Source organism: Nipponia nippon, unplaced genomic scaffold (assembly GCF_047370975.1).
Source record: "Nipponia nippon isolate SJK-2023a ecotype South Korea unplaced genomic scaffold, ASM4737097v1 scaffold_4, whole genome shotgun sequence".
Lineage (NCBI taxonomy): Eukaryota > Metazoa > Chordata > Aves > Pelecaniformes > Threskiornithidae > Nipponia > Nipponia nippon.
This window is the reverse complement of record NW_028262358.1, coordinates 14,272,633-14,285,827: the sequence shown is the minus strand read 5'-3', so window position 1 is coordinate 14,285,827 and position 13,195 is coordinate 14,272,633. Positions and strand designations below refer to the sequence as shown.

Here is a 13,195-nt window from a genome sequence, read left to right as displayed (position 1 = left end):
AGAGCAAAGGGCCAGGGCAGCCCCCTCCTCCTCCTCCTGCTGCTGCTGCTCCCTCCTGCTGCAAAGGGAAAGAGAGCGAGAGCCCGTCAATGGAGACGGCCAGGCCAGCGCTCCCGCAGCCTGCCCTGCCCTGCCCTGCCCTGCCTGCCCTGCCTGCAGCGTGGTGCTGAGCGCTGCGGCAGGACGGGCAGGGAGCCAGCAGCTGGAAAGGCGGCTGCGGCTCGCAGGCTGCTGAGAGCCGTCGTGCCAGCGGGACAGCCTGTCCCAGCCCTCGGCCTGCCCTCCTCCAAGCTGTGGGCAGCAGCAGAGGCTCCGTGTCCCCGCAGAACCACATCCAGCTGTCACTGCCCAGCGGCTGCCCTTGCTCGTCCAGGTGACGTCCTCCCTTGGGCTGCCACACCTGCATGGCGACACTCAGGGGACAAGTGAGCACAGCTCAACCGGTGGCAGGACGTTGCCTTTCTTTCCAAAACTCACCTGCTGAGTGGCCAAGTCCCCCTCTGTTTCTAGCTGGGTCTGTCGGAGGCCCTTGCTTGGGATCAGCCTGCAAGAAGCAGGCTGTGCTTAGAGAGCAGCCCCGCAGCAGAAAGGGCCACCGGCGAGCTGCCACCCGGCACCAGCAGCCTGAGCGTGGCGGAGCTGGGACCCTCCGCCCTCCCAGGCTCTCTGCTCTGCACCGCAGGTTTCCTCCCAGCGCTGCCAGTGCGGATTTGCCCGCATTCCTGGTAGCCTTCCAACCCTCTCCGCTCGCTCCCAAAGAGGCACCACGGGACCCTCCCTCCCTCCCGCACAAGCTCACCCCACTCGCCGCACATCCCTGGCACCTCGGCACAGCCAGAGGTGGGTGAAAGGCAGCCATTCTCACCTCTGCCTGGCCCTCCATCAGCCTCTCCAGGCTCCTGGCGCTCAATGTCCTCCACTGGGCAAGAGAGGAGGAGTGGAAGAAGGTGAGCAGCAATGCCTCTGATGCTCGGCTGGAGGAGCAGTGCCTGGGGACAGAGCCCAGAGCAGAGAGACACTCACGGCATGGCGGCGACTCAGCTCCTTCTCCAGGGCTTTGATCGACGGCAGGCGGGTCACCCGGGCTCTCTTTGCTCCTTCTGGTGTCCTGTGCAGCGGGAAGGGACAGGGAGAGAGCTGGGTGAGCCCCAAGCTGCCTCTTCTCTCTTGTCAGGCAGCTCTGCCCGACAGCTGCCCGCAGCCGCGGGGGCACCTCTCCCCAGCTGGGGAGCTGTGTTCCCCTGTGCGGCTGCACCTGGAGCATCCCCCCGGCTTACCCCAGCAGTGTGCCCACCCACAGCTCCTTCAGGGCCCGGGAGCTGCAGAAAGAGAGGAGAAGCAGCATCAGGCCCCGCTGCCCCCCAGCCCGTGGGCAGAGGCGGGTGCCTGCACAGCCCTGCCCCATGCAGAAGGACAGAGGGGCAGGACAGAGCCCCGTGGGGAAGGACAGAGGCACTGCCCAAGCCCTGGCTCCCTCTCTCCTGCCAGAGCAGCTGCTTTTGCCCTTCCCTTCCGGGGACCAAAAGGTGGTGGGGGGATGCAGGCCATGGAAATGCCCCCCAACCCATCCCTGTGGGCGTGCTGCCCGCTCCCTGCCCGGGCTCTGCACGGAGGGCAGAGGCCATTCACAGGATGGCTGCCGGGGCGTGCTTGGGAACCTCTGCTGCCCTGCCATGGGACGTGGCACCGCGACTCACCCAAAAGTGGCAACACAGGAGCCGGTGGGCCAGGCGAGGATGAGGGAGGTCCTGTCCTCATCGCTGCCTTCCTCCTCCTCCTCTTCTTCCTGCCCCGCTGCCTCCTTCCCGCCGCTCAGCACCCACAGCTTGTCCAGGGCCAGGCGGAGCTGTGGGCGCACGCTGGTGCCACGTCTGCAGAGAGGAGAGGCGGGCAGGGAGCTGGAGGTGGGCTCCTTGGGGTCCCCCGGCGAGAGCCCTGTCCCTCGCCTGCCTTGGGACGCACAGGGGTGCATCCAGCAGCAAGGTGCTGGGGCCTGGGGCTGGTGGCAGGGTGTCCCTGCCCTGGTGGCAGGGCCAGGGCTGGGGAAAGGCAGCTGGGCTCTGAGGGTCTTACTGCAACTTGGCGATGACCAGTTCCTCCTGGAGGAGGAGAAGGCGCCTCTCGCTCCTCTTGCGGCCCCGGGTCAGCCGCACGTCTGCGCTCAGCACCACCTCGATGTCGCTGAGAGCCTCCCTGCAGAGCAGCGAGCGGCGGGCATGAGAAAGGCAGCTGCTGCAGGGCCCGGCCATGCCCGCGTGTCCCCGAGCCACAGGGAGAACCCACCTGGAGCCGCAGCAGCAGTTGGCCTGGCCCATCCCGCCCGGGACAGGAGGACCCTCGCCGTGCACCAAGGACACGGCCCAGGCGGCCACAGCGAGGATGGGAAGCGGGGTGCTGGTGTCGGTGCCGCAGCTGAGCTGCTCGGCCAGCCCCTGCCTCCTCCCAGCGCTGCTCCGGGCCAGCACAGCTCCGTCCTGCCGGCACTGGTGGCTGTTGGCTCCAAGTGGCCAACATTCCGAGCCCAACGGACACTGGGGGGGGGTGCGGGGGGTGGCACTGGGAGGGCCCTGGGCTGGGGGTTCTCTCCAGTAGGGCCATGTCTCTCTTGCACTGGGCAGCCCCGAGCAGGACACAGCAGAGGGGCAGGACCACCTCCCTCCACCTGCTGCCAATGCTTTGCCTCCTGCAGCCCAGCAGGCAGTTAGCCTTCTTGGCCCCAAGGCCACTTGGCTGGCTCCAATTTGGGGGTCAGCTTGGGCTCCACCAAGAGCCCAGCTGTCTGCACAGCTGCTTTCCAGCTGGCTGTGCCCCAGCCTGCACTGCTGCAAGGGCTTCTTCCTCCCCAGCTGCAGGACTTTGCTCTTGCCCTTGTTGAGCTGCATGAGACTCCTGCCAGCCCCTTTCTCCAGCCTCTCAAGGGCCCTCTGCTTGGCGGCAGCACCACGCTCCGCCGCGTGAGCCTCTCCTCCCAGCTGTGTGCCATCTGCAAGCTGTCTGAGGGGACACTCTGCCCCATCATCCAGATCACCGACCGTGAACGGGACCCGCAGAGTGCAGCCCGGGGCCTTGCAGACATGCACGTTGATATGCCATACCTTGTCACAGAAGGTTCAGAAATGTAGGGGGAAAAGCCACGTTGTTTTTTTCTCTTCTAGATACAGGGCTTCCCCTTTTGATTCCTGCAAGCTCTTAAAAGTCGTTCAAGCATCTGTCTCATTTTTCATTGGAACGTCATGTCTCTTCATAGCGCTGATCTTATGTGTACCGTCGGATGGGGCTGGACTCTCGTATAGATCATTTAGGGAGTAAGTAGCTTAGGTTATTAGAGAGCAGATTATCTGCATTCATTGTGCCTAAACTGGTGACAGGAGGTTGCACCTAGCTCTTGAGCCAAAGGATCCCAATCAAAGGTGCCTATGGACCTCCGTGGGCTATTGATCAGCAGATTGAATTGACCGTGGTGCAAAAAGAAAAGGTACGTGAGAAAGGCATATTCTGCCTCGACTGCTACAACGCGTGTTTGAGGAGCTCTGACGAGAAATCATCCACGCCCCTCCACCCGCCCCCTTCCTTAGAAGTAAAAAGCACGAGAGAAAACAGATTCAACTTGTAGAGCAATCGGGCTTTTACGAGCCAAGTCCATTGCCCTCTGTCATTCCCATTCAATCAGCCACCTTGCCTGACATTCTGCCTCTACTCGGTACCAACAGGAGACTCTTCCGGGAAAAATGAAAGAAAGAAAAAAAACTTGCTGTCCAGCCAGTGGCCTGTGCTATGCTGCGGAAGATGTAGAATTCCTCTCTGATCCAGAACTTTCCGCCTAGAGCCAAAACGTTGGTGAGGTTTTCCTCCATCTCGACCCCTCGCTGGTGCCTCTTCCCCAGGGAAAGTCTTTCCTCTGTCACCCCGTGGGCACAGCTGGGCACAGCTGGGCACAGGCAACGCAAGCCCCAAGCCTCAGGCACCATGCGAGGCCCCCAGCGTCCTTGAGCCATGAGCAAGATCTGCAGCTGCTTTTCAGCTGGAGGAGAAGGGTTGTTCACAGACATGGGTGCACATGGCAGAGGCGATTCCAGAAGAGCCCCAGTGGCTCAAAGCTTTCCGTGTCCTGCGTTGGTGCTTTTCAGGACCAGCTGCTGGGTCCACTTGCACCGAGGCTAGCGAGAGCTGCAGTTCAGGTAGGGAATTCAGAAAACCCTCTTTCCACAGCCCCAGTGAGGGGAACAATTAACCCATGGTGGGTCACTGGGGCCAGTTCAGATCCACTGCCCACTGCTATCTATCAGCTTGGTTGATGACGTGCTGAGAAAAAGATTTCAACACCGATTTCTACTCTCAACAGCTAGGGAATCAACAATACCCTGACTAGAAGAACTACTGAACTGGAAGCTACATCCAGATCTTAACCACGGCAGCCTTGGTTTGGAAGGAGGCAAACAGATAATACCTAAATCACGATCGAGTGCTAAGTCCGTGCTTCTGAGGAGCTAAGACCTTCCCACCGAGACAAGGACTGTGGCCGATTCTTGCAACAGTTGTGCCTCGCGCCACCTTTCTACCTTTGTCAATCACTTCTGCCCCGAGAGGACCAGAGGAAAGGGGCACAGATGAAAACACACGCTCTTCCAGCTGCACATGAGAAACCCATATTGGACTGTTAGGGTGATCTACTTTACTGGCTCTGGGTGACCCTGCTTGAGCAGGCGGGCTGGACCAGATGACCTGCAGAGGGCCCTGCTGCGGCAGGGCTGCGGCACAAAATGGGATTTCTGAAGTAATAGCAGACAATTCACTCGTCTGGTCAGTCCAAAAGCCAGGTGGAAGATGGCGTCTGACAATTGATTATAGGCACTTAAATGCCAACACAGCTCTGCAAACGGCTGCAGCACCTAATATTGCAGCTTTAACAGCCACGTGATGACAAGCAGCCGCACGCCCACGGATGGCAGTGCTAGATGTGAAGGATATGTCCTTTGTGGTCCCCTGGCAGAAGAAGGAGAAAGAGACATTTGCTTTGCCTTGGGAAGGTAGACAATACACCCGTAACAGACTCCCACAGGGTGTAAACAGCCACCTGCAATTGCTCAGGCTGCACTTGCTGAACTCTTTCAAACAGTCTCACTCCTTCAAGATGTGAAACTGTACCAACACAGAGATGATATCCTAATCGGAGGGAGGTCCCCTGAAAGGGTGGGGGAAGCGGGGGCAGCAGCAGTGTGGCAAACACTACAGAAAGCAGAAGTTGAAATTCCACCCCAAAATTGTCAGGGACCGAGTAGAGAAGTAAAATTTGTAGGTCCTTGGTGGACTGCAGGTAGTGCAGCAATCCCGCTGGACACCTGAAGTAAAACAGAACAATTGCAGATGCCCCAGCCTAGGAGGGAATTACAACAACTTTGGGGTACTGGAGGGTGCTGGAAAAAACAGGTACCTGGGTTTTCTATTATTGCTCGCTCACTGTACTCACTTTTACGAAAGGGAACCCGGTGGGAGTAGAACCCAGAGCATGAAGAGGCAGTCAAGGCACCAATACAAAAATCCAAGCCATAGCAGTCACCGGGGGGCCAGCACACCCCCGCGACCCTATTGTAGCAGAACGGGCTTTTGCAGAAGACGGTACTTCTTGCAATCTATTCCAGACTGGGCCGAGCAGGCCAAAACCACCTCTCATGTTTATTAGGGAATAATAAATCAGGGAAGACAAGGAGGGCACCTTGCCCACTGCAATGCCAGAGGAAATTTGGGAGGACGCGACTCAAGTTGAAAGGAAACTCCAGTCCTGCTGGCATCTACCCCATCATTGCGCTGGGATTAAATGGCAATGGAACTGTCCCCTAATGTTTGTCATGTTGAAATACATCCTGAGGAAACCCCTGAAACTGTACCTGTGTACGTTGGAAGCGGATGTGTTTGTATGAGAACCCTTTGTGAGTCTCTATTTCCAGACAAGACCACTGTAGATATATACAGTCGCTCAAATATCTGTACTTGTCATTTTACCAAAATCAGAGGATGCCACTTTAACTATCCCGCTCCTGTCACAACTCACCAATTGGTACAGCCTAACTCTACAGCCTATCACGATTTATCGCCTACGCCTACTGGAATGAATCTCACATTGGTGAGAAAACTGGTGCAACACGATGACCCGAGTCAATTGCTAAAGCGAATTTGGAATAACGGCCAAAACCCCTAATTCCTGTCCATCACGACGCAGCGGAGATACACCATGTCCCAGAAAGAGCGAAGAAAGATGGAAAACATCACTGGTGGGAAACTCCTTCTGGATGGTCCCCAACAGCAACTGGAATTTTGAATTGGATGCTCCGTCCAGTTGTAGTTTTGTCAATGTTGACCTTATTGTGTTTCTTGCTTATAATCATTCTGTATCTCAGAGTTGGGCAAAAAATGAAACAAACCAAATCAGTCCAGCAGGTAAAATGGATACAATCAACTGATTCCGTATGAAACCTGGTAACCTGTAGGTAACCTGTATGTAATCAAACCTGAGTGTAGCTGGGCCGTGAACTCCTCTAGTTGCAATCTGTCCCCTGAACACCCACAAAGGAGCAGAGTGACAAAGTGAGCATGGATGCACATCAGCTTGGAACAGCGATCGTGCGACTGACACACGAATAGCGGGTGGCTTTTCCAAGACTCATTTCTCAAGGCACAGAGGAAGTTGTGGGTACAAGGAATCTCCGGCATACCTTTTCTATCGCGTGTAATTTGACTCCAGGCCAACCACTTTATCCTATAAATATGACAGCCTAAGCGAGCCTTCTTGGAGCCCTCCCTGCTAGGCAGCGTGGCTGCATGGCAGCCATCTCCCCTCGAGCTGGGACACCTCTCAAGGTTGCTCCTCGAGGAACAGAGACCTTCCACCAGCAACAGGTCTCTGCTAAGCGACCAGTGTCGTGCCTAACCTTGTAGGATGGTAACTTGGATTTTGCCTTAGTAACTTTGATTGCATGCTGAATTGGTGCTACTGCAAACATTACATAAACATGGCATGTACGACCACTTGGAAATGAAACGTTGATCAAGTCAGAGACGAAGACTGGACCTAGCTGCACCTAAGCTCCATCAGGAGTTCAGAAAGCAAGGGGGTCTCCCCTGAACCTCATGACTCAGCGGGAGGGTGTGCCTTACTCTCTGCATCGCCGGTCTCTCTGTGAAGCATTCTAACTCGAGTGTGTCTCAGTTTTCCTTTCTATGACTCTACCAGGCAGTACTTAGCAGAGGGAACCTTGCCATCGAACTTGGTGAAGTTACGCTATTAAAAACCTGCTCTTAGAAACACTTTTGCTGATACCTTTGTTGGCGATTTCTTAAGTGTCCGAAACCACCTATTTGCGACACCTCCCAGACTCAGCCATTCTGTGTGATTCTGTGCGATTCTGTGCTTTGCTTTGACTCCTAAAGCCTCTGAACTCAGCCCTGATGCCTGCTGGAAAGGATTCCGGGACAAGGGATGACCCCAAACTCCTGCCCTAGGATTCATCACCAAACAACGGCTCCCCACTCCAGAATATCGTCTGGCAGACACAGTCAGAAGAGAGAAAAGATCCTTTTATTGCAAACATCCACTGCGGGCGGGGGGCCCAGGAGTCACAGGGGTTCAGGCAGTAACAGGACATGGGCACCTGCAAGGACAGAGTCAGAAAGCACTGATAAACCACAAAGGCCGGAAGGGGCAGGATTTGGTTGCCCTTTCTTTGGGGAACACCTCCGACGAGGAACTGTTTACGGCCCAGAAGAGAGAGCTCCTGCTGGCCTTGGCTACGGCATGGCTCTGGCGCCTCGTCCCCATGGGTAATGCCCTTAGAGACCTGTGCGCCTGCAGAGCTGCACAGTGCCCCTGTGCCACGCAGCAGGGCTCGATGGGGAGCCCTGGGCAGCTGCCAGGGAGTTATTTGCAAACCCTGCGCAGCACCATCCCTCGCCCTCCCCTGGTACACACCTGGGCTTCTTCACCTGCTGGACCTTCCTGCTTTTTTTCACTTTTCGATCCCCCCCAACGCTTTCTCTCTTCCTTCTTTTCTTGTCTCCTTGGCATTCCCTCTCCTCTGCCCAGGCCTCTTCTCTCTTTCTTTGTCTTTGGTTTCCCGTTTCCTGGGGGCAGCCTGCAAACCTTTCCATCCCACAGTGGGATTAGACAGGTCAAGCCAGCATCAACTGGAATCAGTGCTGGGTTTAAGCAAAGCTGACTCCTTTTACCTTCTTTCCTCCAAAAGGCTCTTCAGTTCTTCTGCACAGGCCAGGGGGTCTGCCGTGGTCTCTGGGGTGGTTGGAGGCACAGCAACGGGTGCCTAACAGAGAAATGCTGGCGTGAGCAGGTGGCAAGGGACGCCCTGGAGCAGCAAGTGACTGCTTGCTCCCTTAGCTCTCCAGAGAAGATCCCTTTGGCTGGTTTGCATTAGCCCTTTCTTCCAAGGGCCTCCCTTTGGAACACACTGTTCACACGAGTGCGTGACACTCCATTAATTTGGGGGGCATTCAGCAGGGAGCCTGCGATCCCCCTGCGGGCCAGAAAGGGCTGGCCCACTTCATTCTGGCGCGGTTTCTGCTGCCCTCCCGAGACAGAGCTCTGCGGATAGCCCTTTGGTGCAACACCACCAATGCCCCGGTGGGAGGCTTTGCTTTTCAAATCTCTCTTTCTCTAGGTATTTTGGAGATATCGCCTTTGATTAAGCACATGCCTAACACAGTGGAGAGGCAACCTTTCCAGTTTTACTGGAGAAAAATAAAACCAGCCAAAGCCACCAGAGATGGAGTGCCAGGAAGAGGCAGAGCAGCTACTTGGACTCATCAGCAACTACCCTCCTACCCGAGATCACCTTGTCCCAGTGGTTGTGGAGCTGCCATACCTCTGCCGTTTCCCATCCTGCATCCGTGTCTGCCCCTGCTGCTCTCTGGAGGACGAGCAGAGAGGGTGGTGCGTCCGGGAAGGCGCTTGCCTGCTGCTCCATGTCTGCTTGGCCTGCAGGGCCACGTTGCTCTTCCAAAGACAGCTCTGGAAAGCGAAAGCAAAAGCATGTGCAGCAAAGTGACTTGTTGGAAGCAGACATCGGCTAAAGCCAGTCCAGCCCCAAGCCCTACAGCAGCATTCTGCTCACGCTCTGACAGCCCTCAGTCCCTCCTCCTACCTGTGGATCTGTCCATGGGTGCTGGCGACGCCTGGGCTGATGGACAGGAGAGGCCAGCCACCTCCTCCGCAAAGATGTCACCGCAGTTTTCAATCATAAACTCCACCAGCACGTTCACCTGCACACATCAGAGCCTTGGTCTCAAGCCAGGTGCCTGAACATGTATCCAGCAGCCTTTGCCACTCCTGAGCCTGGCCTCTGTGCAGCAGGCTGTGGCTGCGGGGCTGCTCTTGCTGGCAGCCACGCCAGCAGCATTTGCTCAAGAGAGCAGGCAGCCAGGGACCTCTGAAGAGCCAAGCTCTGATGGGCTGGGAAGGCTGCAGCCCGCTGCTCAATGGAGCGTACCTTCTGAGTCACCTCCAGCATGGCCTGCAGAGGGAGCAGGTCCTCGTTGGGTGGGCTCAGCAGGTTTGGCCCAAGGCAGATGGCCAGGTTGCTGGAGGTCATCCTGCTGGTGGAGGTGTTGTGGCCGATGTGCTGGAGGAGGGACAGCAGGCGCTTGAGGAGGAGGAGGTTGGCTGCAGGCAACTTGTGGGCCACCCTGAGGGAACAGGAACACAACGTCACTCAAGCAGATTAAGTTGCCCACAGGTGTCCCCCAGGCTTGCCCAAGGCAGGTGGGAGCCAGCGGCTGTGTTGCGCAGCTTTGCAGGTGCTCTCAGCCAGCGGTCAGGGCTCCAGCTCAACAGGCAGGCTGCTGCCCACACTTACGCTTTCAGCTCTTCGATCTTGTCCTCCTGGCAGGTCTTCTGCATGGCTGCCATCCAGTCTTCGTAAAGGTCTGTCACGAGCAGCTTGGCGGGGATGCTTCTCAGGAAGTCCTGCAATGCCAAGGGCATTCAGGTGAGCCTCTGAACACTCCAGACATGCCAGGAGCTCTTCCAGCTGCAGGTCAGAAGCACTCACCTTCAAGATGACGGCCAGCAGCAGCGCAGGCTGGCTTCCCAGGTCGACGTCCGCGCCGCGGTCCAGGGCCTCGCGCAGCTCCCGAAGCTCTGTCCCACTGGCCGCCATGCGGAATATGCCCTCCGTCGCTGGTCCTTGCTGGTGCAGGACAGCCATCAGCTCCTGCAGGAGAGGCAGGAGGAGAGTTACTTGGCTGAGGAGCTGCCTTGCAAAAGCGGTGGCCGGGACCAGAGTTCAGCCCCAGCCTGTGCTCCCTCCTGCTGCAAAGGGGCTGAAAGCAGAAGCATGAGCCATGGGTGAAGAGCCCAATGCCCCATCTGCGGAGCCCCTGGGCACACCGGCTCTGGAGCAGTCGGAGGGCTGGGGACCACAGGGGTGCAGGCTGGCTTACCTGGATGGGCCGGGGCAGCGTGCCGTCCTCCCCGCAGAGGGCTGCCAGGGGCTGCCCAAAAAGCGGCCTGCTGCAGCCGGAGCCCGCCTGCCCTGGCGCCTGGGCAGTGGCCGAGCTGCGCCGCAGAGCAAAGGGCCAGGGCAGCCCCCTCCTCCTCCTCCTGCTGCTGCTGCTCCCTCCTGCTGCAAAGGGAAAGAGAGCGAGAGCCCATCAATGGAGACGGCCAGGCCAGCGCTCCCGCAGCCTGCCCTGCCCTGCCCTGCCCTGCCTGCCCTGCCTGCAGCGTGGTGCTGAGCGCTGCGGCAGGACGGGCAGGGAGCCAGCAGCTGGAAAGGCGGCTGCGGCTCGCAGGCTGCTGAGAGCCGTCGTGCCAGCGGGACAGCCTGTCCCAGCCCTCGGCCTGCCCTCCTCCAAGCTGTGGGCAGCAGCAGAGGCTCCGTGTCCCCGCAGAACCACATCCAGCTGTCACTGCCCAGCGGCTGCCCTTGCTCGTCCAGGTGACGTCCTCCCTTGGGCTGCCACACCTGCATGGCGACACTCAGGGGACAAGTGAGCACAGCTCAACCGGTGGCAGGACGTTGCCTTTCTTTCCAAAACTCACCTGCTGAGTGGCCAAGTCCCCCTCTGTTTCTAGCTGGGTCTGTCGGAGGCCCTTGCTTGGGATCAGCCTGCAAGAAGCAGGCTGTGCTTAGAGAGCAGCCCCGCAGCAGAAAGGGCCACCGGCGAGCTGCCACCCGGCACCAGCAGCCTGAGCGTGGCGGAGCTGGGACCCTCCGCCCTCCCAGGCTCTCTGCTCTGCACCGCAGGTTTCCTCCCAGCGCTGCCAGTGCGGATTTGCCCGCATTCCTGGTAGCCTTCCAACCCTCTCCGCTCGCTCCCAAAGAGGCACCACGGGACCCTCCCTCCCTCCCGCACAAGCTCACCCCACTCGCCGCACATCCCTGGCACCTCGGCACAGCCAGAGGTGGGTGAAAGGCAGCCATTCTCACCTCTGCCTGGCCCTCCATCAGCCTCTCCAGGCTCCTGGCGCTCAATGTCCTCCACTGGGCAAGAGAGGAGGAGTGGAAGAAGGTGAGCAGCAATGCCTCTGATGCTCGGCTGGAGGAGCAGTGCCTGGGGACAGAGCCCAGAGCAGAGAGACACTCACGGCATGGCGGCGACTCAGCTCCTTCTCCAGGGCTTTGATCGACGGCAGGCGGGTCACCCGGGCTCTCTTTGCTCCTTCTGGTGTCCTGTGCAGCGGGAAGGGACAGGGAGAGAGCTGGGTGAGCCCCAAGCTGCCTCTTCTCTCTTGTCAGGCAGCTCTGCCCGACAGCTGCCCGCAGCCGCGGGGGCACCTCTCCCCAGCTGGGGAGCTGTGTTCCCCTGTGCGGCTGCACCTGGAGCATCCCCCCGGCTTACCCCAGCAGTGTGCCCACCCACAGCTCCTTCAGGGCCCGGGAGCTGCAGAAAGAGAGGAGAAGCAGCATCAGGCCCCGCTGCCCCCAGCCCGTGGGCAGAGGCGGGTGCCTGCACAGCCCTGCCCCATGCAGAAGGACAGAGGGGCAGGACAGAGCCCCGTGGGGAAGGACAGAGGCACTGCCCAAGCCCTGGCTCCCTCTCTCCTGCCAGAGCAGCTGCTTTTGCCCTTCCCTTCTGGGGACCAAAAGGTGGTGGGGGGATGCAGGCCATGGAAATGCCCCCCAACCCGTCCCTGTGGGCGTGCTGCCCGCTCCCTGCCCGGGCTCTGCACGGAGGGCAGAGGCCATTCACAGGATGGCTGCCGGGGCGTGCTTGGGAACCTCTGCTGCCCTGCCATGGGACGTGGCACCGCGACTCACCCAAAAGTGGCAACACAGGAGCCGGTGGGCCAGGCGAGGATGAGGGAGGTCCTGTCCTCATCGCTGCCTTCCTCCTCCTCCTCTTCTTCCTGCCCCGCTGCCTCCTTCCCGCCGCTCAGCACCCACAGCTTGTCCAGGGCCAGGCGGAGCTGTGGGCGCACGCTGGTGCCACGTCTGCAGAGAGGAGAGGCGGGCAGGGAGCTGGAGGTGGGCTCCTTGGGGTCCCGCCGGCGAGAGCCCTGTCCCTCGCCTGCCTTGGGACGCACAGGGGTGCATCCAGCAGCAAGGTGCTGGGGCCTGGGGCTGGTGGCAGGGTGTCCCTGCCCTGGTGGCAGGGCCAGGGCTGGGGAAAGGCAGCTGGGCTCTGAGGGTCTTACTGCAACTTGGCGATGACCAGTTCCTCCTGGAGGAGGAGGAGGCGCCTCTCGCTCCTCTTGCGGCCCCGGGTCAGCCGCACGTCTGCGCTCAGCACCACCTCGATGTCGCTGAGAGCCTCCCTGCAGAGCAGCGAGCGGCGGGCATGAGAAAGGCAGCTGCTGCAGGGCCCGGCCATGCCCGCGTGTCCCCGAGCCACAGGGAGAACCCACCTGGAGCCGCAGCAGCAGTTGGCCTGGCCCATCCCGCCCGGGACAGGAGGACCCTCGCCGTGCACCAAGGACACGGCCCAGGCGGCCACAGCGAGGATGGGAAGCGGGGTGCTGGTGTCGGTGCCGCAGCTGAGCTGCTCGGCCAGCCCCTGCCTCCTCCCAGCGCTGCTCCGGGCCAGCACAGCTCCGTCCTGCCGGCACTGGTGGCTGTTGGCTCCAAGTGGCCAACATTCCGAGCCCAACGGACACTGGGGGGGGTGGGGGGGTGGCACTGGGAGGGCCCTGGGCTGGGGGTTCTCTCCAGTAGGGCCATGTCTCTCTTGCACTGGGCAGCCCCGAGCA

At 59.5% G+C, this 13,195-nt stretch overlaps 3 protein-coding genes across 3 annotated transcripts; all 3 read right to left on the bottom strand.

Moving 5' to 3' along the window:
• Window positions 1-158: 158 nt before the first annotated feature.
• Window positions 159-2,315, bottom strand: LOC148053139 (uncharacterized). The gene is made up of 7 exons (XM_087777473.1): window positions 2,284-2,315; window positions 2,074-2,193; window positions 1,698-1,871; window positions 1,278-1,319; window positions 1,024-1,108; window positions 866-919; window positions 159-544 (listed from the first exon to the last, which is right to left on the bottom strand). Exons 1-7 carry the CDS (start codon window positions 2,313-2,315, stop codon window positions 437-439), a joined length of 615 nt encoding a protein of 204 aa, XP_087633599.1. The 3' UTR covers window positions 159-436.
• A 5,299-nt stretch (window positions 2,316-7,614) lies between these two features.
• LOC148053138 (T-cell activation Rho GTPase-activating protein-like) lies at window positions 7,615-10,559 on the bottom strand. Its single transcript, XM_087776068.1, has 9 exons — window positions 10,447-10,559; window positions 10,056-10,217; window positions 9,861-9,970; window positions 9,495-9,690; window positions 9,150-9,267; window positions 8,871-9,016; window positions 8,221-8,312; window positions 7,964-8,134; window positions 7,615-7,646 (listed from the first exon to the last, which is right to left on the bottom strand). The coding sequence occupies exons 2-9, from the start codon at window positions 10,209-10,211 to the stop codon at window positions 7,622-7,624; spliced, it is 1,014 nt and encodes a 337-aa protein (XP_087632194.1). The 5' UTR covers window positions 10,212-10,217; window positions 10,447-10,559; the 3' UTR covers window positions 7,615-7,621.
• LOC148053137 (uncharacterized) lies at window positions 10,557-12,885 on the bottom strand. The gene is made up of 7 exons (XM_087776069.1): window positions 12,854-12,885; window positions 12,644-12,763; window positions 12,267-12,440; window positions 11,848-11,889; window positions 11,594-11,678; window positions 11,436-11,489; window positions 10,557-11,114 (listed from the first exon to the last, which is right to left on the bottom strand). The coding sequence occupies exons 1-7, from the start codon at window positions 12,883-12,885 to the stop codon at window positions 11,007-11,009; spliced, it is 615 nt and encodes a 204-aa protein (XP_087632195.1). The 3' UTR covers window positions 10,557-11,006.
• Between the last annotated feature and the right edge of the window lie 310 nt (window positions 12,886-13,195).

Excerpts from the sequence above, each read along its gene's own strand:
- LOC148053139 (XM_087777473.1), bottom strand. The coding sequence starts at position 2,315 with ATGGGCCAGGCCAACTGCTGCTGCGGCTCCAG. Across the intron at positions 1,109-1,277 it reads TGGGTGGGCACACTGCTGGG|GACACCAGAAGGAGCAAAGA; the intron begins GTAAGCCGGGGG and ends CCCGCTGCACAG. Across the intron at positions 545-865 it reads TGATGGAGGGCCAGGCAGAG|GCTGATCCCAAGCAAGGGCC; the intron begins GTGAGAATGGCT and ends TGCTTCTTGCAG.
- LOC148053138 (XM_087776068.1), bottom strand. The coding sequence starts at position 10,211 with ATGGCTGTCCTGCACCAGCAAGGACCAGCGACGGAGGGCATATTCCGC. Across the intron at positions 9,268-9,494 it reads TGCTGGAGGTGACTCAGAAG|GTGAACGTGCTGGTGGAGTT; the intron begins GTACGCTCCATT and ends TGATGTGTGCAG. Across the intron at positions 8,313-8,870 it reads CAGGATGGGAAACGGCAGAG|GCACCCGTTGCTGTGCCTCC; the intron begins GTATGGCAGCTC and ends TTTCTCTGTTAG.
- LOC148053137 (XM_087776069.1), bottom strand. The coding sequence starts at position 12,885 with ATGGGCCAGGCCAACTGCTGCTGCGGCTCCAG. Across the intron at positions 11,679-11,847 it reads TGGGTGGGCACACTGCTGGG|GACACCAGAAGGAGCAAAGA; the intron begins GTAAGCCGGGGG and ends CCCGCTGCACAG. Across the intron at positions 11,115-11,435 it reads TGATGGAGGGCCAGGCAGAG|GCTGATCCCAAGCAAGGGCC; the intron begins GTGAGAATGGCT and ends TGCTTCTTGCAG.